This window comes from Zingiber officinale, chromosome 6A (genome assembly GCF_018446385.1).
Source record: "Zingiber officinale cultivar Zhangliang chromosome 6A, Zo_v1.1, whole genome shotgun sequence".
NCBI lineage: Eukaryota > Viridiplantae > Streptophyta > Magnoliopsida > Zingiberales > Zingiberaceae > Zingiber > Zingiber officinale.
This window is the reverse complement of record NC_055997.1, coordinates 12,208,837-12,234,548: the sequence shown is the minus strand read 5'-3', so window position 1 is coordinate 12,234,548 and position 25,712 is coordinate 12,208,837. Positions and strand designations below refer to the sequence as shown.

At 39.9% G+C, this 25,712-nt stretch overlaps 1 protein-coding gene across 1 annotated transcript; it reads right to left on the bottom strand.

The window, feature by feature from the left end:
- Positions 1-3,545: 3,545 nt before the first annotated feature.
- On the bottom strand, positions 3,546-7,228 carry LOC121995832 (linoleate 13S-lipoxygenase 2-1, chloroplastic-like). The gene is made up of 9 exons (XM_042549607.1): positions 6,772-7,228; positions 6,396-6,673; positions 6,064-6,304; positions 5,595-5,915; positions 5,406-5,491; positions 5,213-5,323; positions 4,818-5,119; positions 4,484-4,750; positions 3,546-4,392 (listed from the first exon to the last, which is right to left on the bottom strand). Exons 1-9 carry the CDS (start codon positions 7,211-7,213, stop codon positions 3,633-3,635), a joined length of 2,808 nt encoding a protein of 935 aa, XP_042405541.1. The 5' UTR covers positions 7,214-7,228; the 3' UTR covers positions 3,546-3,632.
- Between the last annotated feature and the right edge of the window lie 18,484 nt (positions 7,229-25,712).

The following is a 25,712-nucleotide window of genomic DNA, read 5'->3' as shown; positions in this document are numbered from 1 at the left end:
GCTTTCCACTCTCCCAAGTAAACATAGCCTAAAGGTTGGAATTGAAGAAATCGATATATTGTAGACGGAAGGCATATAACTTTGTTTGTATTTAGAGAAAGCAATTTTATTGACGGATATGAGACTCATATCTAGATGAAGATTACTACGATTGGAAACAAATAATTTGTTATCAGAAATTTATGAAGTATTAGTTAAATTTAAATTACACCGAATTAAATTTAATTTACAATTAAAATGATCTGAGTGGATAATCTCAGGTTGTTAGCAGGTGCTGATTTCTGTTACGTACCGAAGAGCGGACTTAGTTGTCGAGCGGGTTGATCAACCGAGTAGTAGGTCTGTATTGTCGTGTAGACAGGTCGGCTGAGTTGCAGATCTGTGTTGCAGAGCGACAGGTCTGGCAGATCTACGTTGCAGAGTTGCAGATCTACATTGCAAAGCAATAGAGCAGACAGATTTGCGTTGCAGAGCGACAGAGAGGGCAGATCTATGTTGCAAAGTGACAGATCTGCGTTACAGAGCAACAGATCTGCGTTGCAGAGCGGCAGATCTGCGTTGCAGAGCGGCAGATCTGCGTTGCAGAGCGATAGAGCGACAGAGAGGGCAGATCTATGTTGTAGAGCGACAGATCTGTGTTGCAGAGCGACGGAGAGGGCAGATATGCGTTCAGAGAGATAGATCTGCATTGTAGAGTGACAGATCTGCGTTGCAGAGTAGCAGATCTGCGTTGCAGAGCGACAGGGAGGGAAGATCTGCGTTGCAGAGCGACAAAGAGGGCAGATCTGTGTTGCAGAGGGACAGGTCTGCGTTGCAGAGCGACAGAGAGGGCAGATCTGAGTTGCAGACCGGCAGATCCGCGTTGTAGAGCAGCAGATCTGTGTTGTAGAGCGGCAGATATGCATTGCAGAGCGATAGAGCGACAGATCTGCATTGCAGAGCGACAGAGAGGGCAGATCTATGTTGTAGAGCGACGGAGAGGGCAGATCTGCGTTGCAGAGCGACATATCTGCATTGTAGAGTGGCAGATCTGCGTTGCAGAGTGACAGATTTGCATTGCAGAGCGACAAAGAGGGCAGATCTGCGTTGCAGACCGACAAATCTATGTTGCAGAGCGGCAGATCTGCGTTGCAGAGCGACACAGAGGGCAGATTTGCGTTGTAGAGCGGCAGATTTGCATTACAGAGCGACAGAGAGGGCAGATCTGTGTTGCAGAACGACATATCTGTGTTGTAGAGCGACAAAGGTCTGGCAAATCTGCATTACAAATTGGTTGAACAGCAGGTTTAGGAGCAGACTAAGCGAGGTTGATCGGGCAAACAAACAAGCAGGTTAAGATGGTTCAGGCCGGGCAAATATGCCGAGCGGAGAGGCTGACCGGGCAAATGGTCGCTCGGGTTTTGAGCTGCGTATCGAGGCCTGCGATTGACGCAGTTTCCTTTAAACAGATTCGCCACCTCCGGCTGTGCTTTGAGACTTCCTATGGTCGTCTGTTTCCCAGGATATAACGGTTGACCATGATTCCCACCAAGCATTGGTGCTCACGGCGAACTGAGTGACACCCGATTTCTATCACGGGCACTTTGCCGAGCAAGAGATGCACGACAGAGGAGGGAATGAAGGTGGAGAACTTCTATTTGTGTTGCTGTCTGTTCTCTGCCTATGATCGCAGCCTCCTTACATAGGAGCTTAGATCAACGGCAGCGCTAATGGTCGATTAATGACCATTACTCGTCGAGTAGTGAAACGACCACCGTTTCACTCATTATCACTCGACCGTTTTGATTCTATATTAATCTCAAATTTAATTCATCCATTACACAATAGCAAAAGGTTTACGTGACAAAATGTTGATTGTTCCACTTGGACAAATTTTGCCCCGATCGGTCCGACATTCGGCACGCGCAATCATGCCCGCACACGAGTCAACAAGATTCAATGCAATCCAGACCCTAGATTTGCACCCCCCCCCCCTCGCACCCACGCGTGAGAGAAAGCCTTTCACCATGCATTTGTTCACATTCTCAATGCATGTGAATCAATATAAACCAACCAACATGCCATGAAACTCCCAATGTGGGACTAAAGTCTCATTCACAATGGAGTTTCTATCCTCTTCCACCTCTTCTCCATTCACACATATTCAACAAATACGAGGGAAGAAAAATTTATTGAAGCAATTTATTGTATTTGATATGCGCTTGTAAGCATGCAAGATGCAGGTATAACAAGAAAAGTCCAAGTGTGATCTTGACAAAGTCAAAATCCAAGTGAGATCTTAGGAAAGGTGAAAGTATAAGTGGAGTCTTGGTGGTGTAAGTCTAAGTATATAGTCTTGGCAATGTAAGTACAAGTGTGACTTGGCAAGGTTGAAGTCCCGGAGCGAGGACCTCTTGGCAAAGGATGAAGTCCCGGAGGTGAGGAGTCTCTTGGCAATGGAAGACCCGACAACAAGCACAAGGCCGAAAGAAGCTCTTGAAGACAAAGCATAAAGGAAGGGGAAGTATCTGAGGGACGCAAGGCTGATGGAGGAGGCTAAAAGGCAAAGTCAATGTTGTATGCTGGGAGACTTGTACATGAGAAGTGGAGAGCTAAACCCCGAAGGTCCAACCAACGTTGGGGGCATCCAATTGTATGTTAGGAGCCTTGCCCTTGGAGAGTGGGGAGCTAAGTTTCGGAAGTCCAACATATTGTATATCCTGATTTCGACTGCCACCTCACCTTGATTTTGACTCTTACCTCATCTTGACTTTGACTCTTATATCATCTTGACTATCGAGCCTATATTACTTTCGGGGCTACTCACAATACACCATATCATTCACCATGTTGCTCTATGTGCTATGATATGCCACATGTTTTCCCACGTGCTATACCAATTCACGTATTGTACCACGTGCTATTCCATGTGATATTACTTAACTAGGGAAATTAAGCTAAAGGGTTTAACATATAAGTGGAGAGGCGTCAAATAATTGGAGCTAAGATGAATGAGCAAGGAGGTTAAATCAGTAGAGTAGGGAGTCCAGACAATTGTACAAGAGTATTGGATCGACAGGGCCAAGAGGATTGAGCGGGGCAGTCAGATCGACGGATCTGAGATGACAATACAAAAGTATTAGATTGATAGAGCCTAGAGTACTGTGCAGGGTGATCGGATCGATGGATCTGAGATGGTTGTATAGGAGTATTGGATCGACAAGGCTAAAAGGCTGAACAAGGCTGATGGCATTGAGTCAATGGAGCAATTGTCTTAGGGCTATTGAGCTGAATGGTGAAATAACTCATCTTGGATAGGTCGAATAGGGGTGATCATATTGACCTATTTTGACTTTGACCTCATCATACCTTCACAATTGACCTTTACTTCTAAGACTCTCTGTGTCAATGCATTTTAAGTTATCACTTGAATATTCATGGTAGCACGCTGTCCTCATGTCTTGGTCATTGTACTAATGCCTAGTAACTCTTTAGTATTGATTTAGGGACAGATTAACGGAGACGCTAGAAACTACTTGCCACACATGGTAGCACGCTGTTGTTCCTGTACTAAAAGCTGCACTCGATAGAACTAGATGGTCGGAGCACAATTATTTCTGATGAATGCACGATGCTACATCGATTTGCAAGACTCAAATGGAGATGCTGTTGGGGACGCCCATTCCGGTGACTCCTGGTTCAGAGTAGGGCTTCAGGAGCTGGTACGGCACGATCCCGGCGCCGCATCGGTTCATCAGTGTCGAGTCGGCGTTCCTCCCGTCGATGATCCCCTCGATCTCCCTCAGTCGCCCGTTGAAGCGCTCGAAGGCCGCGTGGATCACTGGATCCTTCTCCCACGCTGCTTCTGCTTCCTTCCCCAAGTACTCCTCGTCCGGCGCGTGCGACGACAGCACGTCCAGGATCGCCATCACCAGCGTCGCCTGGATCTTCGACGGGAAGCAACGCAGCAGCTCCGCCTCCGGCTTGGCCCGGAACTTCGCCAGGTCGCTGTCGCTCGCGTCCTCCACCGGCATGTTGGTCCGCGCGGTGGAGGGGCGGTTGGGGAAGTAGCCGCCGAACTGGTACTGCCCGAAATTGACGGCAGCGTGGTGGCCGGAGGCGACCCAGATGATGGTGGTTAGGACCCGAACGAGGTCGTCCTGAGAGTCGATCGACGGCCACCATGGCTCGTTCTGCTTGTCGGCGTGGCCCTTGGTGCGCACCTCCGTCCACCACGATTGGAGCTCGGAGTCTGCGGCGATGTCGGCCGGCGAGGAGTAGTAGTGGCCCACGTAATCGGCCACCCACTGCTCGACGGCAGACCAGATCAATAGGCCGTCCTGGGCGTAGGGGTAGTCCTCGATTGTGAGCCGGAGACCGTGTTCTGCTTCTGGATCCTCCACCGCCATTCCCCTGTGCAAATCGAAGATTTAAAATAAATCAAAATCTCGTCTTTTGATCAGAATGAATGAAAAAAGGTGAAATTTTGAAGGGAAATTTGAACCTTCGGATGAGGTCGGCAGGCAAAGCCTCCATGTCGAAGCGCCACTGCTGGCCATAGGCGGCGGAGCAGAGCTCGAGGGAGTACTTTCCCGGCGCGAAGGTCTGCTCGATGATGCCATTGGCGTTGACGAGGTAGACGCGAGCGAGGGCGTTAATCTCCATAGTGTAGCGGAAGTAGGGGTGCATCAGGCGGTAGATCGGATGCATTTGGCTCAGCTGCCGGTTGCCGGCGATGATGTACGGCTCCATGCAGCAGTGAGTCCGGAGCCTTGCGTAAAGATAAGAACTTTTAAAATCTTAAACCAAAAAATCTCGCCGGAATATGAATGCAGTACCAGTGGGAGACGAGTTGGTGGTAGCCGGCGTCGTGGGCCACGACGTGCACCTTGGCGAGCCTCCAGAGCCAGGCGCCGGTGGCGTCCCAGCTGGGCGTGAACACCTGCCGCCACTGTGGCTTCTTCGGCGACGCCGGCCGCGTGAGCTCGATGGCGATCGGCCGCAGGGTGCCCTCCGGCGTGAGGAAGAACAACGTCCGGGAGGCGTAGAGCGTGGAGTCCTCCAGTTCCCGAATCTTGTGCACGAACGGGAGCAGCAGGTCGTGGTAGTCCAATATGAACAGCTTCTTCTGCTCCAACGCCTGCATGATCGATCAAACAATAACAAAAAGATCAAATTTTGCTGATATCGAATTAATCAACTGGAGACGACGAGAAGAACGGTTGCGATTGACCTCTTTGAAGGCCATGATTCCTTTGATTTCTCTCTCGATGAGCTCCGCCGTGATCAGCGACTCCGGCGAGCCGTAAATGCTTGGGTCAAGCTTGCTTACGAATGGAAATTCCTGAAAAAACATTCATTTCTGTGTCATTTTCTTGCGATTATCGAGAGAACTGAATATGAATTACGAATCGTGGATTAATTACCGTGACTAGTTGAATGCTGAGAGGATTGAGACCGGCCAAAGTCTGCCGAGAGAATTCTTCATCTCTAAACCATGAGAATTTGTCTCCTGTTCAATCATTTATGTAATTTCACAAAAATTTAGGAACCATTTAGAAAAAGACTGTAAACTTTGTGGGCCATGTTGAAAATTATCCAGGGAATTTACTCACTGTCGATCATCTCTGGGACTTCGAACTGGAGGAGGTTCTGGGCGCCGGCGGCGAGCGCCTTCACGAGGCGGGGCACGATGGTGCGGAAGGCGTGCATGGAGTCGTGCGGCGGCAGAGCCACGCCCTCGTCGAACAGCTTGTCGATGGCGGTGAAGTAGGGGAAGCCCATCCGAGCGTCCACCATCGCCGTCTCCAGCGACGGCAGCAGCGCGTGCATCACCGACCGCACCGTCTTCGCCGAGAACGTCACCTGCTTCACCGCCGAGAAGCTCTCGTCCCTCGGCACGTACACGTTCCCGCTCCTCTGCTCGGATTTAGGATCTGAGAAACAACGAAGAGAACCATCTCCTTCAGTAGATTATCAAGAAATACTAGTTGCGCATAAAGTGTTCGATGAGATGCCACAGTGGATTCAAGGTTTCCATTTCACGGAGGAGTGTTCGATGCAATAAGGTGTTCGATGAAATGCCTGAGTGGGTTGGAGGGCGGCCAGTGCGGCACCGGCGGGGGTAGGGGTGCGCGACGGAGCCGCCGAGGACGGGCCGCGCCAGGGCGGAGTCGCTGTCGGGGTTCCCGAGATCATTATACACGTCGTAGTCATAAATCCTCTCGAACTTCTTCCGCTGGCCGGTGCCGTCGCCGCGCAGTATCTCCAGTTCCCGCTGCCGCAGACGCTGGAGTCCGCTCGGCGTCTCCGACGGCAAGTAAGACTGCAAAAATCACATGACCACTCGATTAATCAACACAAATTATCCAAAAAAAACTTCTTTTTCCTAAAAAAATTATATTCGTGTTTATTACCTTGTTGCTGGTGAAGAAGACTCTGTCTTGCGGATCATCAAACTTGGAGTGCAACCAAGACCTGCAACTGAAAACAAGCGGAGCGGAATCGTCGCCGTCGATCGTGAGAACGATATCTTTGAGAAACATCTCCTCGTGGTGCTCGTTTCGGACGGCCACTGCTCCGATCTCTCCGAAATTTGGAGGTACGCTGAAAGTTGCTTCGTACGTAATGCTCTCGACTCCCGTCTTGGTCTTGTGGGCGAAGGCCGAGACCGTCTTCTTCTCCGATTCTGTTTCTGTTAATACAATCAAGCATCTTCGTCGTCATTCATCGTCTAAATGGATTGATCATTGAATGTTGGATTAATGGATTATTTGTTGTTGAATCGATTACGGGGGTCAAGCGTGGCGCCGACGAGCTCAAGGCGGAGGCTACGGCCGAACAAATCGCCAAAGTCGTCGAGCCCGCGCGTGATGCCCACGTGCGCGAACACTCCCCCGACGGTCATCAGGACGGTGACCACGGCCTTCACCGTCGCCGGCCTCTTCGTTGCCGTCAGTAACGTTGGCGGCTCCATCCCCGCAGCCGACGACTCGTCGGCCGCGGCAGCACAACGCACCTTATTGCTGTTGCCATTCTGGCGGCGGCGGTTCCCGAAGGGTAGCACAGCCGAGTTGCTGCCGGCGGAGAGGACAGGGCGGCGCGGGAAGAAGGCGAGGGAGGGTTGCAGGGCTGCTTGCTTCAACATTGTTGGATGGATCAACCAATCGTAGCGGAAACGAACAAACGGGATTGAGGGGTTCATATGACGAGAGGCAGGATCTCCTTGGACCATTTTTTGTGGTCCCTCGTATTTGTGATCGGATCATGATCATGATCCGGTCACAAATGGTTGTTGACCTCCGATAGATTTTGCTTCCGCTTGTAACACAAGCAGTGTCAGTGTCGAGTCAGGAAAGGGATCTCCGACGATGGCCCTCCGACGTTCAAGTCAGTTTTCGACGAAGCAAGAAGAAGCAAAAAGAACTATAGCGCAACAGTAGAAATCGTGAGAAAAACATACTTCAACGATGTCTGGACCCTCCTTTATATAACGCTCCTGTAGTGTGTGTGCACGTCTCTTAAAGCAGACACGTTTTTCCAAACTTTTCTAAGAAGATATGTCAGTAAAGTACTCCTAACATATTATCTTAACGGACCGAGCATATTTTTGAAGTGATAGTAGAAACTTTCGTTATACGATCCTCTGTCTGATCATGTTGTCCGTCAGCGATACTAGCTCCTAAAAGGATGTCGAAGGGTATTTCGCTGTGTCTGTTGTTTGGTCGAGCGAAATGGTCACTCGGCTAGGACTCTGATATCTCTGTTATACCGAGCGGGATAGTCACTCGGCTGAAAGCCCCCTGTCCAAGTGTCGTCCGTTGTTGGGCCGAACGGGATAGCCGAAAATCCACTGTCACGCTTGGCGGGAGAGCCACTCGGTTGAAAGTCCTCTGTCTGTGTCGTCCATCATCGCGCCGAGTGGGAGAGCCGCTCGGCTCGGCTTCTATGCGTCCCTTGAGCATCAGTTTGATTACTCCGTATCAGACGGTGGGTCGGTGTTTGTCTCATGATCAGAAAAATACCCCGCCTGACTTGCTAAGATCATCCATCTATTGACCGCCTTAACTTTGATCTCTATTAATCTCCATCGTGATAATAAGACGGGACCTCTCATAATCACCGTATCAATACAAATTGCATCTACCCCGCAGGTGTAATGAAACAACATTGTAACTATAATAATAAAAAAAAAATTAATTAATCAGATGATACTGAACCAGATAATGTTATCGTACGTGAAAGATGCAATAATTGAACGAGTCACGTGGATCGAACAGCTCATGTTGTGATTAAATATATTGGATCGTGTTCCGCGTGGGTTAGTTAATCAAGTATGAACGTGTCAAAGATCTGAGTCAAATGTCTTGGGAAACTAGATCGAATCTAATCGGATCAAAGGCAACATGGGGCTACTCGCAGACCTGAACCGATTTGATATATAATTTTTAAGTGGCCTAAAATTTGCTTTTTAATATTGTTGAATTTTTAAGTGGCCTAAAATTTAATCATAACCTCTCAAATGATAATATATTAAATGATACGATCTTTTTCTTCTCCAAATAATGCGGAATATGATTGATTGATGTGAAATGATTGAGCTAGTAGTGTATTGGAATTATATATTAGTACAAATATAAAATTAATTTTATAATTTTTAAATGTTTTAAAAATTTGTGGTTAAAAGGATTCGGTAAATTAACATGATTAAAAATTTCCTCTAGTCTATTTTGATCTCTTGTAATAGTCAAATATTCTGGCTATAAATGTTTAACCGACTGAAATGATATCTAATTAATGCGAATATTTTAAATTAATCTGACGAAGTAGATTGGACTTTTAAAGTATAATAAATTCTTTTTTATAAGTTATCGAGAAATCCTTAAGGGAAAATTTATATGTAGTTCTCGTTGATAAATAAATTTTTATTTCTATCTATGAAAATTTTTATTTTTACTCCCCAGTTCAACATATTTACCTAATTGCTCATGATATTTTTAGGTACAAAAATCCAAAAAATAGTATAAATCCTCTTAAATTCAGTATATTAAATTAGAATCTAGTATATTTTCTAATTGAGTATGCTTCTTTTCTCACCTCAAAATATACTCTATTTTAATTTAATGTGCTGAATTTAATAGGAATTATACTCATTTTTAGACTATTATACCAAAAAATATGAGAGTTAATTTCGATAGAAAATATACTACATCCTATTATAGAATACTAGATTATAGTGTAAAGTACTGAATTTAACAAGAATTATATTTATTTTTAGACTTTTATACCTAAAAAATAAGAGGGACAATTTTGATAGAAAATATACTCTATTTTTAATATAAAGTACTGACTTTAAGAAGAATTATACTCGTTTTTGGACTTTTTTTACTCAATTTTGAACTTTTTGTACTTAAAAAATCTGAGGGGCAATTTATGTATCAATATTTGCACGTGGGAGTTGAAATAAGTAATACTTTGCATGCAGGGAGTGGAAACAAAGTTTTTTTGACATGAGAATTGTATGCAAAGTTAACATTATGATTGGAGATTTTTCTCTAATTTACCGTTAATTTATCACAAATTTGAATTGTTTATGATTATAAAATATTTCTGATTAAAAATATAAATCTTAAAAAAATAAATATTAATGAAACTCCAGAAATCATCATGAATTTAAGAATCTTAAAAAAAAAAAAAAAAAAAATCTGAAGTGCTTAATGGCTCTCTAAAATTCAAAATTAAAAAACAAGAGAAACCATGAAAATCTTAACCCTATGTGTGGATGGGTGAGTGAAGGTTTATTAACGGAAGAAAAAGAGAGAGGAAGTAAAGTATTTATATTCTCTTTGTTTAGAAGGAAGAAAATGTTCATTAACATAATATGTATTATCGTGTTTGGGAGGAAAGCGAGGATGATGAATGTTAAATATATAAAGTTATAAAATTATCTTCACTTTTACTAAAAACTTACGCGTTCAAGACCTAGTACATCTTACATACATTTATTGGTTAAGATTTATGCATTCAAATATTTGTAGCTCATTTGTTAAAGTCGGCGTTGAAATCGGTATCGACGTCAAAGTTGACGTCGGCATCAGCAGCGACATTGGCATCGAAGTCGACTTGAAGTCAACATCGAAGTCGACGTCAAATCAGCTTTGGCACTAAAATCAGCGTCGACGGAGTGCGAGCGTTGAACGATACGAGTGTTTTTCGTCATGACACAAAGAATATCTGGAATAATAATTTTTAGAATTAATATAATATAATAAGAATAAAATTTGAACATAATTTTTTTTTCAATTCCTCTTATCCTTCCTTATACATCAAATCGGAGTATAAGAAATTTTTTTATTTCATGAATAATTATCCTTCCTTACATTTCTTGTTGATAGCTCACTTCATCTCAAACAAAATTTCAAATTTTCCTTTTCATTCTTTATTCTCTCCTCCTCTTCCCTGATCTCCTCCCAATAAACGCGCAAGAGTTCAAGAGTGTTAAAGTCCGTAAACATATTTAATTGATTGATTAGTTGTTCGATTAATTTATAATATTAATAACAAATCCACTAAAATAGATTGGAGAAAGGACATTAGATATCTATTTGCAAAAGTCTCTGTGACTTTTTTAATCTCTAAAAGAAAATATTATGGAATCGTCACATCAACAACTCCTTAGAATCACTCCCATAAATATGGAGAGAGGTAAATACAGGTACATAGCTGAAAGCACATAGTCGAGACGTTAATCTCAGACAATGATATCTCGATGATCGAACCCTGGACCTTTTTGTCATGAAATCATGCGTCTCCAACTGTGCTACGTCCTGAGAGATTTTTTTAATCTCTAAGAAAATAAAAAACATGGTCTGATTTCGATAAGTTTATATATTTAATTTAGTGTGCCCCTTCTTCTTTTCCTTATATGCTAATTTTTTAATCCCAATTAACGGACAAATTTTAAAAAAAAAAATCTTATTTTTTTTAATAGTAAAGGGCCATGTTTTTAATTTGTTATAAAACAATGTCGCGATCCGAAATAAAATAATCATGTATGTGTTTGGATTTTTTCTCTCTCCCATGTGTTTTGTCCCTCTTCTCCCGTTTTTTTCCCCTCACATTTTGTTTTTTTCTTATGTCACTGTTTTTTTTTCTTCCACCTCTAATTTCCTTCTTATTTTATTCTAATTCTAATTTTATCCTTAAAATCTTCCGTCACACGTTGCTGCTATATCGTCCACATTATTGTTACAACATGCTATTATTATTACCGCTACCGTTGTTTGCCGCTTCTGCCACTGCCATCTTTTGCCGCCAACGTCGTCATCATCATCACTTCCTCAACACTACACAATAAATACTTTTTGATTGAGATCAAATATTTTTGAAATTATGAATTTAAGTGATATATATATATATATAAAAGATAATCATTATATTTTAAAAAGATTATGATAATAATAAATTAAATGAAATAATAATATTGAAATATTTTTAAAAAAATATGAGATAAATCTACTTTCAACCGATCTTCCCTCCACCACCTCCTCCTATTACATTTTGATTTTGATGTCTCTACTTGAATGGGCATACTAGTCATTTTTGGCTAAAGAAAATATCGTCGGAGTATAATTTAAATGATGAATCATTATTTTAAATAGAATCAAGGCTAAAATTAAAATTTTTAAATTTAACTTCATTTTAAATTCAAAATTTAGACGAATGGCAAAAAAAAATAAAAATAAAAATTGATCTACATTAATTTTTAAAAATTACCCATCCTAGTCTAAAATCTTGCCTACGTCACCAAGAATTATTAGAGTAAGATATGATAATATTTATCTTAGATATAGTCAAATAAATCATAAAAATCTTTTATCTTAACATGATGCTCTGTATAAAGGGGTTGGACAATCTATATGATATTTTGTACTCTTTAAAAATTAACTTCAACATCTATTAAAGCAATCATCTATTTAATTACCAACTGTATCAATGATACTCCGGTAGAAATCATATTGCATCAGTTATGAGCTCAATAATAATAATAATAATAATAATAATAATAATAATAATAATAATAATAATAATTATTATTATTATTATTATTATTATTATTATTATTATTATTATTATTATTATTATTACAGAAGTAGTAGTTTCCAACTACTATCATGCACTAAAAAGTAAGGATAATTTCTAAAATAATATTACTGTCGAAATTTTGGCATTTTAATAAAAAGGGAAACATTTTTAATTTTTATCTAAAATTATTTTACCATTTTAACAGCAACCATAGCCCATTTAATATAATAATAAATGTAATATAGTACAATGATTAAATCTCATTAGCACTGTCTAATTTTTAGAAGCTATTCTATAAAAGAACCCGCAAAATAAAGAAGCAAAACACCAATCAACTTTCTGAACTTCTCTCATCCACTTCCATTTAAGCTAATTTAATCAACGTTTACATTTAGGTTCTGTGGTTGAAAGGTCCAGGGGTTGATCCTCGGAATGTCATTGTCTGGGGTTAACGTCTCCGCCATGCACTTTCTACCTGTGTACCTGCATTTACCTCCCTCCATATCCGTGGGATCGATTCTAGAGGGATCGCTGATGTGACTGTTCCACATTTTTTTTTTAATCAACGTTTACATTTAAATTAATCAAAATTATTTGAAATGACAAATTACTACTGACCTTCCTTTTTGAGCTCCCAACAAAACACACGTCCAATCTCACATGCTGAAACAGTCGAGCTAACTCTAATCAACCTTTTTTTTTGTTGCTAACTTGAAACGAAATATTTTTGTTGTAAATTTCGTTGAAAATTTGGGTCAATATTTATTTTTGTTGCTAAATTTATCCCAATTTGGGGACGAATTATTTTTGTTCCAAAATTTTGTCCCTAAATTAGTGTTCTTTTGTAGTGTTTTCTTTATACAAATCCTTATGAGAATTTTAAGAGGGTAAATTATGAGAATAATTTCATTGAAATAATTTGCCTAAAATCAAATGATACAAGAAAGAGTTTTGGTTCAATACTGGTAAGAAATATGAAATTAAACTTCTTAAGTAAATTAATGAAAAACGAGTATCACATTTATTTCATAGAACTTTGGTTCCAAAGAAAATTCTTATATTAGACGAGCAATCAAAATAAGTTTATATAAATTCATAGCATTTACTTCGCGCATAAAGAAGACTTTTGAAGGTTTTCACGTGTTTATAAATTTTGGTCAAATTGAGATGATTTTTCCTCATTAGGTGAATTGTGGGTCGTTCACTCTATTTTTATGTGAATTCTACTCCGTTGGCACTTGGTCGTGTCCATCGAGTTCTACGTACTCCTTTGGCGGCTGAAACCTCTTCAGGACCCCACCTTCGTCATTGGCTTCGTCTGCTTGCTTGTAGGCACCTTCCGTCTCCTCTCCCGTCGTCTTAATCATGCGGCATTTAAATACAACGTATAATAATTATTTTCATCACTTACGATGCGACCCCCCCCTTCTAAATTCTTAAAATCTTAGATCCGCCCCATATGAATTGGGACTATAGAAATAAGCGCTTCGCCTTTGCCACCTGATGCCATCAATTGTTAGTTTGGATGGGCAATGATTAAACAAGAAAGCAATACGTGTCACAGTATTAATTCTAAACACTACAGGATGGAATCAGTTGAGATGGCAAGGAAATTAGCTCTATCTGGAATTTTACCCTGACATATCAGCTCAAGATTTCAGCAACTTTTATAGCAAAAACAAATGCAAACTCATACTTTTCTGCAACAAAATCCCTTTTCAGAATTCAAACCTAGTCAGTCATAAACTGAGGCATTCAGGAGAGGAATTTAAGGAAAGCCTTATGTGGAATAAAAAGTTCTCAGAGACTAAAATTTGTCATGAGAATATTAGGAACTTGATGGAAGTTCTACTATTCATTCTCTGTGGAAGCTAAAAATCCCTATGGGCAAGAAATTTGCAGTTAGCAAATGAAGGGCTTCTTAAGATGGATTGGATTGACTTGGCCCGCAATAATAATACATAAACCTTGTATTTTTTGGTTATAATATATCTATAGGAAGCTTGAGTTAGACAATCAATGCAATTCACAAAAATAAAGTAGTCCATGGAGCTCAACTTCAAACAGCAGCTAATTGGAATTACTACCTGAACTCAATGCCTAATTTTGCAAGTAGGAATTATCGGAATACAAATAAATTCATAGATGACATCCTATTCTATAATTCACAAAAACAATGAATAGATAATCAAAAGCACTTCCTTTCTTTGCAACTGATTTAATGAAGGAGTTTGATTTGGTGCACATTATCTTGCAATTAACAATCAATTCACTTTTTCTTCTTGTGTGAGTTTTCCCTTTGTGCTATTTGTGAGGCTGAGTTGGTATTGGTACAGAGCTGAAACCTGATGAAAACTTGCGGTTCAGTACTTGTTTACCATCTCCTACATTGCCCTCCACTCAATGACCACCCTTGCTATCGTTCACCGACAGAAGGGTTGCATTGACTGTAGTGCCTCCATCACTGAACATCACTGCCACACCACATGAACATCAGGTTTGTATGAAGAAATATCCATAAGAATAATATGTTATATTTGAGAGGTGTCATAAGATAATCATCTTAGATATAATATTATTTATTGGATAAATAAATTTATTATTTAAGTATACATTCTCAATATATATGATCGGATCTTAAACTTATTTATTGAATGCCTACAATACAATTCATAGTATGAGGGAATTTGTAATTAGATCACAACTAATGAGCATATCTACATGTGTAATTATGAATGTATTGAAATATGTCCTAGTCAATAAATTGATGAGTTTGAACATCATCGATTATTAGAAACTAACACGTGTTATATTTCTTGATTTATCCAAGTAGCCACTCTTCACTGGGGACATTTGGATATCGTGAGTTAAATGTGGATTTTAGTTAAGGGTAATAATTCATTGGAGTGACTTGCTATGAGACTTCATATGATTCTATACATATATAGATATATTAACAAAAATCTCATTACAACTCAAGTGCATGTTTCCTTTGACTTGAGGTATTCAAGTTGTCTTGGTTATGAAGACTTATGCTTTGACATGTTAAGCAAACATCTACTTGGAGGAGTGAATCCGAGATGATTGAGTATAAATCAAAGTGCCCAGAGGTGATTAAGTAGCCCACAAAGGATTCAACACTCCTTTTATTAGGAGACGTATACCCTATGGTCTCTTGTTATGATTATTACCTGTAAGTCTTTTGCTAAAATATTACACGTCAAGAGGATGATCTTCTTGGATACGTGCTCGAGTAATTTGAATCTGCATGACAATGAACTACAATTTGAGCTAGGTGTGACGTAGTCAGCCTAGTGGGAATTGACACATAAAACATGTCCTGAACCAAATGGATATAAGATGAGTGAAAAGAACATACACGCGAATAATTGTAGTTATTGAAGGGTTCAAAATTAATTTGGGAATCAATATGATTTTTTGATTAATTGAGAGTTATGATGTACTACTAGGTACCACTCATGATCGATTAATAATTAATAATTAATTATGGACGACCAACATAAATCGGGAACATATTAGATCACACGTACTATGAGTATATCCAAGAGACTTAAAATAAATTTGAGAATTGGATTCTTAGATTAAAAGAGACTAAGTCTGGTAGAACTAGGCAGGGAGCAACTATGGAAGGTGTTTAGTACAACAGAAGCGATGGTGGGCCATTCCTCTGGTAGGCAAGGCTAGATTTATTATGGTTTAATAATAAACCAAAAAGGGTTGATTTATTTATAAACCAAGATGATTTAATAATAAAGTAAAAGGGTTTAGTTTAGTTGTGAACCAAAATGATTTGGTTTTGAATTAACTTAATGGTAATGGATTGGATTGTTATTGGGCTATTGGATTTGGGAGATGATTTTCTCCCCAAGTCATTGAAGAAGTGTATAAATATGCCCTTCCATGAGGAGAAGTATGGATTTAAATTGATAGGAGAAAAACCTAATGGAATTAGGGTCTCTTCTCTTCTCTTCTCTCGCTCCCTCTCTTTGTTGCCGCTCAACAAGAAGGAGGGACCTTCTTGTAGCCACCGCCCAAGGTACTACCAGCAGCTTCTCGCCAACCGGCACCCTCCCGCCATCCAGCGGGACGCCGGAGCAGTCATCTCTGGCCAAGAGGAGCCACCCATGCCAAGAACAACCGGCGGACAACCTGTTGTCTGCTAGCGACTAATCACCTTTTCGCATTGTTTCGGCGAGCACTTGTTACTACCGGAATCCTAACACCTTAGGGTACATTATCCCTCATTGGGAGTGACTTTGTGGATGCTAGACAGCGAGAAAAAGCTCCGGACAGTAGCTTTTTTCGGACCAGACCGCGGTAAATAGTTGTTATCCTCTTCCTTTTGTGTCAGACAAATTGTTGGTCGGCCCTCACTTTGTGCCACTAGGTTTCCCTCGCCATCGAACACAAAGTCGAGTTGAAGATCTCTCTCTCGGATTGATTCATCTCCATGCTTGGCTAGTATCGATCGAAGACGAAAAACTTATGGCTTAGCAAGCCGTCTTGAAGATCTCAGCATGGATATCGATAGAGGCAAGTCTCGTTAGGCTTGCTCATTGAATCTGATGAAGGCTAGCCTCGCGATGTTAGCAAACACTCTCTACAAGGTTCGATTACGAACTCGCAGGTATAATTTTCTAACGAACACTTTGGTCCATGGTTATGTTTGGTGCATGTATGTATTATGTATGTGTGTATGTGTATGTTTGTGAAAGAGCTCTCAGTCAATCACTGGAGTCATGGGTGTCCGCTTCCTAGAGAGAGAAACTCCAACTTCTCTCTAGGATTTTCGGTCATCTTCCACACTGCGAGGTGAGTGATTTCTAGGCTCTCTCTTTCTCTCCGACGACTTTGGGAGGACTCTTCTCGGGTTCTACTCTTCCCCCCTTGGTGGTGTTCATCCACTTGTGGTTGACGCCATCTCTCGGGGGTTTTGGGTGGAGTTGGAGTGCGCAGAGAGGATATCCTACTAGCTATATCGGAGTTTCTTCTCTGGCATAGAGGTTATCTTCATTAGTGTTACCGTACATCTTTTCGATAAACCTGCTCCTATTCCCTCATTCTCTACTTTGGTTTTCTTTGGTTTTCTTCCTCTCCTTTGTCCCGGTGCCCGAAGGAAGGGTGTGATTTGTCTATTCATATTGCTTTCCACATCGTCGGAGTTTTCAAACACTCTACAAATTCTGGCCGCTTCATAGAAGGAATCTATTGGGAGAATTATTCAACATTAACGACCATTAATTGGTGTTCTCCCTATTTGAAAATTTCTGGTGGCATCTAATTTTATTTTGGCGTGGACTATTTGGTGTTCCTCTTGATTTGGAAGTCTTGGTTGGCATTTGGCGAGAATTAATTGGAGTTTCTCTTGAATTGGAAGTCTTGGTTGGCATTTTGAAATTCCTCTTGATCTTGGCATGGACAACTTGGTGACCTTGACCGTGCTTCAATTTTGGTGGCTGATATTTGAATTGTATTTGACTTTGGCTTTGTTATTCCTATTTTGTAATTCCACGTGGATTTATTAAAATGGGAAAGAAGAAGAAAGATCTCAAATATTTACCTTTGAGTCTAGCTAAGGGTCCACATCCTATGTCATTTGAAGAGGATAGAGTTGCTACTATAGAGGATGCATCACAATTGGCAGATCATGTTGAGGTGCGGTTCAAGATGCTGAGGTGGTAATTGAGGTGGCATGTGACCCTCCAAGTCACCTTCCTCCTCTCCCAAAGGATGGAGTGTCTCTCCCTCAACCAACCCCCTTACCTAATCTTGCCGGAGAAGCTCACTCCATCACTGCTGGAGGTGATGAAGCTACTGCTGGGGAAGCCGATCAAGTACCACCTACTAATGAGAAGGTTACTCAAGCAACAGTTCCTCAAGGACAAAACAAGTATGGTTCATGGGCCAACCTCTTCAAGGATAATAGACGGACTGAAGGCGTTGGAATTCCGTTCTGTTTAAATTTCCCTGTACAAAAAAATTATACAAGTACAGAACTTTTCCTAGCAACTCGCATGTTCGATTAGACATGTGTTTGATCAATCAAGAAAGCTCTTCATAGATCAAAGCACACCTTGATCGAAGTACAAGATCGCTGGCCTTTTGTGTTGGTATTCCAAAAAATGATACAAAGAAAACTAACTAATTACGCAACAGAATTAAAGAACTAGTTGTACCTTTTCTTTGTAGCTAAAGACCTCTTGATCTTCTGCCATATTCCTCTCCTCTTCTTGGACGTCGTGTGGGTGATGATCTACCAAGACAACACCACCCTCCTTCTCTTCTCGATTTCCAAACCGCTGGCTATAAAAGGATGCTCTAGGATGGGGCACCTTCTCTTCTTCTTCCTCTTCTCCAACTTCTTCAAGCTGCCACCCACCAAGGAAGAGGAGGGGGTGCCGACCCTAGTTGTGGAGGAGGAGGGGCGCCGACCACAAGGAAGAGATGTGGCCGGTCCTAGGTGGAGATGTGGCTGGCCCTAGCAAGGGAAGAGGGGCGCCAACCATAAGGAGGAAAGAGGATTATAGAAAATTAGAAAGTTAGGTGTTAGGGGCAACCACCTACTCCTTATTATAGGTTTGTCGTTGGTTACAAAGAAAGAAAAAATAACAAAATTTGTTTAAAAAAATCTCGCTTTGATTTTTTATAACAAAATTTTGTTTAGAAAAAATATCTCTTTCCATAACCAAGTTAAACTAAGCCAAGTTAAACCAATTCAAGTTAAACCAATCCAAGTTAAACTAAACCAAGTTAAACCAAACCAACTTATGGATGGGTGAATGCGAGACTTTATATAGAGGCTACAACAGGGACCTAGAGGAGGAATTGATTTAGGCCTTCTGATGGGCTTGAGCTTCCTGTGTTCGGCCTGAACACCTAACTCAAGTCCATCAATAATAACCCATACCACTAAAGGGTTATTATTGAACTACCGCACCAATCCCATATTACAATATGTGCTTCTTCTTATCATGAGTTCGTTAATCTCCCTGTGTTTAAGATATCGTATGTCCGTTAATTAAATGAGTTACTGAAAACTTAATTAATTAAGATATGATTCTAAGAGTAGTACCACTCAACTTTATTATCATGTTGGAGTAAGTCCACCTGTAGGGTTTACATGATAATCCTTATGAGCTCCTCAAGGGGGCATCATCAACCTGAATAATTAGGACACAGATTTCTTCTATAATCAACAACACACCATATAACAGTACTATCTTCCAACTCATCGACCTATTGATTTAATAAATAAATCTCACTCATTGATAAGTTAAAGAAATAAATACTAAGTATACGTGCTTGTTATTATATAGGGATTAAGAGGACGCACATCCATAATAACAGAGATTCTGTTCTTTTTTGTAGTTAGTATAAATCAAACAACCTCAAATGGTCCTACTCAATACACACATAGTGTACTAGTGTAATTTTATAGTCAAGACAGACTAATACCAAATTACACTACAACCGTTCCAATGGTTTATCCCAATCCATCTTAGTTGTGAGCTACTATTTATAATTTATAAGGAACCGATAACATGTCTTCTGTATGATACCACACACCATATTATCTACAATATAAATTAAATGGACAATTGTATTATAAATATAAAATGCAAACATTTGACCAAAGTAATTCTTATTTCAAAATATTTCAAAATAGATGTTCATACAAAAGCTAGGCTTACAGTATACATCCCAACACGGACAAAGATGACGATCCAATTACAACAATCTCAACCAACCGGGAAGTGTTTGAGTTTTGAGTATGAAGACATTGAGACTGTGGAAGAATCGATTGGATTTTGTCTTATTGGTTGTTTCATGGGGCGGCATCCGAGAAAGAATGGAGTCTCTTTCATTGCATCCAGATGGCGAGTACCATATAAATGTTACATGCACAAAAGTGGTTGGGTTGATATCATTTTGATATAGTGCAAGATCGTGACAAAGTTCTACTTGGGGGACTATATTTTGCATATGGGATTCCTTTGTTTTTAAAGATTATGCCGCGTTGTTTTTTGTTTGATGAGGATGAAAGGTATATCCCCTCTTGGGTACAAATTCATGGATTGCCGCTAGATTGTTGGTCTCCCAAAGTTCTCGGACTCATTGGCTCAGACATAGGAAGACCGATGTATACTGATAAATTGACCCGTACAAAGGAAAGATTGACATATGCTAGGCTCTTGGAAGAGGTCTCGGTTCATGATGAGAAAATAAGAGAGGTTCCAATTACATTACCTACTGGTGCTTAACTTGACCTCTGGATCATTTATAAAGTCATACCTGATTTTTGCGATGATTGTCGAAGACTTGGACATTGTAAAGAGGATTGCAAGATTTCTGGCCACCGTCATCCCAATCACTCACAACCTACAAGAGGAAGGCAATAATTTCAGTATAGAAAAAAAACAACCAATTCCTCCTCAAGGGCCTCCACAAGTTGTTGATGACACTCCACCACAAATGGATTGTGTTTCGGAACAAGACCTTGTATTGGCTGCAACGGTTGTTGAAGAATTGGTTCCAAAGGAGATAGGATCATCACCCCTTCTAAATGTGTTCGACCCTCTTTCACATTTGGTTGTGGTATCACCCCTTCCATCCGAGAATAGTGTGGCTTCATCATCAAATTCAACCATACTCAAGCCAATGTTAAGGAGGTTACTGCGTATCAAGAACAAATTGATTCAAGTAAGGCTACTTCTGTCACTTTAGGCACGGAGGACACTTTCATTTTATACAGTACCTTCATCCCTCATTTGATTCCGGGACCTATTGTGGATGTAGCACTACCACCTTCACCAACTTCAATTTTAGCTCATGTGGAGACTCGGCAAAATGGGAGGAATTTATAGGTTAGAGCAGCCCACCCATCACGTGGACGATGAAGATTGCATATTGGAACATTAGGAGCTTCCATAAACCCCTAAAACATGGGGAGGTGGTCATTCACCTCCTCAAGCAAAAGTCAATCCAAGTTATAACACTTATTGAAACTAAGCTCAATGAAGACTCCTTAGATGCTATCATGCGAAGAAAATTCTCAGGTATGAGGATGACAAATAATTTCATTTATTCTAATAGAGGTCGTATTTTGCTTCTATGAGACATGCACAGGGTCACTTTGGATGTTCTGAATATATCGGGTCAATATATACATTGTCGTGTTCGTTGCTCAATTACGGCTCGGTCTTCTTTGGTGACATTTATATATGGCGTCCATTCTATCATGACAAGGAGACCCTTATGAATTTCTCTTACCCTCCTTGGAGAAACAATTGTAGAACCTTGGCTTATTATGGGTGATTATAACTCACTATTGGCAATCCGAGAAAAGAAGGTGGGGAACCGGTTTCTAATTATGAGATACATGATTTTAAGTGCTTTGTTGACAATTGTGGTTTGTTTGATCTTCGCTCTATTGGGTGCCATTTGACATGGACGAATCGAAGGATTTCTTGCAAGCTAGATCGTGCTATGGTGAATTCACAATGCATGTTGCGGACTATGAAAGTTATGTGGAATTTATGCCCCCGGTTGTCTATCGGACCACTCTTGTTACATAGTTTCAACTTTTGCAAGGGAGAGTGGATCCAATAGGCCATTCAAATTTTATAATATGTGGACATTACATGATGGTTTCAAAGACTTGGTGGCAAACACATGGAAGACACCCGTCTATGGCAATGCACAATTTACTCTTAAGACAAAACTTATACAATTGAAAGGTAAACTAAGGGAACTTGATAAGCTTCATTTTCAACATATCAAGGAGCAAGTATCAAGAGCAAAATTAGAGTTAGAAGATGTTCAAAGAACACTTCTTAATGGAGAAGAGCCCCCAAGTGACTATGACACAATAAGAAAGAAGACAATAATGCTAGCGGAGGCGGAAAAACTTTTTTTACCAACAATGTGCCAAGAGTATCTACCTCAAGAATAGTAATAGATGCACCAAATTTTTTCATGACTTGGTGAAGAGAAACAACAAAAGAAATGTTATTATTACACTCATCAAATAATCCAGGGAACAAACAACTAGTTTGGATGAAATTGCTGAAGAATTTGTGGAATATTTTCAAGGCCTCTTGGATAAGGCCGATCAAAGCTCTCCATTTGATGTTTCTTCCTTGCATGGGACTAGATTATCTCAAGCCCAAGCATCAGCCCTAGAAGCCACAATCACAGAGGAAGAAATCAAGAAGGCTCTATTTGATATAGGCACCGATAAAGCCACGAGTTCGGATGATTATAATGTAAAATTCTTCATGGCAGCTTGGGACACCATAGGGGCTGATTTCATTAAGGTGATAAAGGAATTCTTCATTAATGGTTGGCTCCTCAAGCAATGGAATCACACCTTGATAGCTCTTATCCCTAAATCTGATCGTGCACCAAGAGTTTCAGATTTTAGACCTATTTCATGTTGTATGATTTTCTACAAGGTCATCTCCAAAGTATTGGCGGTAAGATTGGCAAAAGTTATAGATATATTGTTGGATCCGGCTCAAGTGGCTTTCATCAAAGGTCAGTCCATATGTGATAACATTCATTTAGCCCAAGAATTATTGAGAAAGTATGCCCGTAAGCGGATTTCTCCAAGGTGTATGATCAAAGTTGATTTGCGCAAGGCTTTTGACATGGTTGATTGGAGTTTCCTTATGTCCACACTTGTTGGTTTTGAGTTTCCCCAACAATTTTGTGGATGGATAAGGGAATGCATAACCATGGTCTCTTACTTCGTTAGTCTAAATGGTGGATTGCATGGTTTCTTTAGTGGAAGAAGAGGCTTGAGGCAAGGCGACCCTCTCTCTCCTTTGTTATTTGGCCTATGTTTAGAAGTTTTCTCACGTTCTATGAAAGTTATATCAAGGCTAAGTGCTTTTCATTATCATCCAAAATGTCAAGAAGTGGAACTCACACATATAGCATATGTGGATGACTTTTTGTTATTTGCAAGGACCGATGTTTCTACTCTTAACCTCATTATGGATTGCCTATTAGTTTTTGGTGATAAAGCGGGCCTTCGAGCAAATCCAATAAAATCCGACTTATATATGGCTGGGGTTAGTGACCAACTATGAGAGGAGCTATTGCACATAACCGGTTTTCAACAAGGCACATTTCCTTTCAGATATCTTGGTATTCCATTAGCGATAGAGAAATTGAGGATTGTGAATTATGGGGCACTTCTTAACTCTATAAGAAAGAAGGTTGCATCTTGGACGAAGCACACACTTTCCCATGCTGGAAGATTGGAACTTGTAAGATCGGTACTTCAAGGAGTGGAATGTTTTTGGTCGTCTATCATTCCAATACCAAGTAGTGTTATTGACAAGATATATGACATCTCTTGTTCCTTTGTATGGTCAACAAAATATCCACCAATCTCTTGGGCTTCTATATGTCTACCCAAAGAAGGGGGATATGATTTACGTGATTTGTAAACATGGAATATGACTCTCTTATGTCAAATTCTATGGAATATTCAAAATCGAAGGGAGTCCCTTTGGGTCCGATGGGTTTATCATCACTATCTCTGAAATGTGGACTTTTGGCAATGGATGAGTAAGCCTTCGGCCTCCCCCCTTATTAAACACTTACTTAATATTCGTGATGAGCTTGTACAACGAACTACCTCCATTGGCGCCGCAAACATGAAGATGATAGAGTGGTTTGCAGGGAAAAATAATGGGACGACTTTGGCATATGAGTTTTTCCATCCAAGAGTGGCTAAAGTGGATTGGTTTTTGGTGATATGGAAGCCATATATTTTGCCCAAGCATAGATTTATCTCTTGGTTACTTGCTCATGGAAGACTAAGAACGACGGACACCATCTCATATGAGTCCAACAAATTATGTGCATTGTGTCACCAACAAGATGAATCCAATAATCATATTTTCTTTGATTGTGACATTGTTAAGCCCCTATTTGATAAAGTCAAGACATGGATGGGTATCACTTTTGACATCACCATTATGGCCTCCTTTCTTGATACATTTCGGCAACATTACAAAGGTAAAGGATGGCAAATGAAAGCAAGACATCTTGCTCTATCTTCCATGATTTATCTCATATAGAATGCACGTAACATGATCCGATTTGAGAATATTGCACCTTGCTTTGAGAAGATATTTCACAAAGTCCAAGTTCATGTTTGGCGCTTTGTGGATATCAAGTAATTCTTTTGTAATGTGTGGTAATGTTTTGTGATATGCTCAGATGTCATACAAAGTCCAAGTCATGTTTGGTACTTTGTAGACATTAGTGAGGACTTGATGTGTGATGTTATGTATGAAGTTTGCTTAATGGTGTCTTACAAAGTCATAAAACTGTTATGCACTTTGTAGACATCGTATGATTGTATTTTGTTCTTTTTGGGAGTATAATACATTTACTTTCCCCCCCAAAAATGTATTATGTATGTGTATTGTGTGTGTGATGTACTAATATAGATAATTATTTCAATTTCATTGTTTGTTTATTGAAATAAAAATTTTAAAACGTGCATCCAGAACCTAACAATGGTATCAGATCTACTTGCGCTTTAACATAGATCGTAGATCTATGTTCTCATGCGTAGGTTGTCGTAAATATCATTTATGAAAATTTAGGAAATTTCAGATAAGGAAATTATTTTCTAATCTTATATGAAAATTTTAATTTTGGAGATAGTTTTCTAATGTGTTAGGAAAAACCAATTTTGGAATTGTTTCTCAATGTGTTAGGAAAAATCAATTTTGGAATAGTTTCCTAATTTTAGAATTTTTATTAAATTAATTTTAAATTTTCTATTTTAGACTGCTTTCCTAATTTGTTAAAAAAATAATTTAAAATAATTTATTAAATTAATTCCGAATTTCCTAATTCGGAATGACTTCCTATTTTCTATTCTGAATTAAAAATATAATAGTGTATAGCAAGTGAAGTGAAAGTCGATCAATATGATGTAGTTCACTAGTGTTAATTTAAAGATTGCAACTGTGTCCAAACACTAGAAGCCTTAGTGCAAAAGAAATTTTTAACAAATATGGCAAGAGATGATTCGTTCGTTCTTATGCATTTGTTAATCCGTCTTTAGATTAATATGGAGGAAGTAAATTATAGGTGACTATTAGTCATTGGTGCAGTGGCCAAGACATGAGAGAAGACATACTTGGATGTGCCGAGTTTTGACTCATGACCTAATATGACAACATCCAATATGTTAACCATCACACTATCTTGAGAGGGAAAAAAAGAAATTTTCAACAAAGTATCATGATAAGTGTGCGATTGCCACTCACTCACATCAAATTAATAATTTCTAATCTACCGAACCCATTAACCTACACTAAGATAGTATAGTAGAGGAATAGGCCATCTCTCTCATGGAACCAATGATAGGACATTTATTTTCAGATAAAATTTAAACCAGGGGATTGTTTTAGGAGTTTCTACACCTAATGCAATAAAGAAAATTCTAACCAATAAGTAACTATGAACTCATAGCCCAGTGTCACTCTACACTACGGATAACACCATAAATATGTATAAATGAAATTGACTATCAAACCTAGCTATCGAAAACTATCCCTACACCGTGTTATCACACTACGACACAAGATTTGTCATCA

Coding starts and splice junctions, on each gene's coding strand:
- LOC121995832 (XM_042549607.1), bottom strand. CDS start 7,213: ATGGTCCAAGGAGATCCTGCCTCTCGTCATATGAACCCCTCAATCCCG. Junction 6,674..6,771: donor CGGCGCCACGCTTGACCCCC/GTAATCGATTCA, acceptor TTGTATTAACAG/AAACAGAATCGGAGAAGAAG. Junction 4,751..4,817: donor CACCAACTCGTCTCCCACTG/GTACTGCATTCA, acceptor TCTTTACGCAAG/GCTCCGGACTCACTGCTGCA.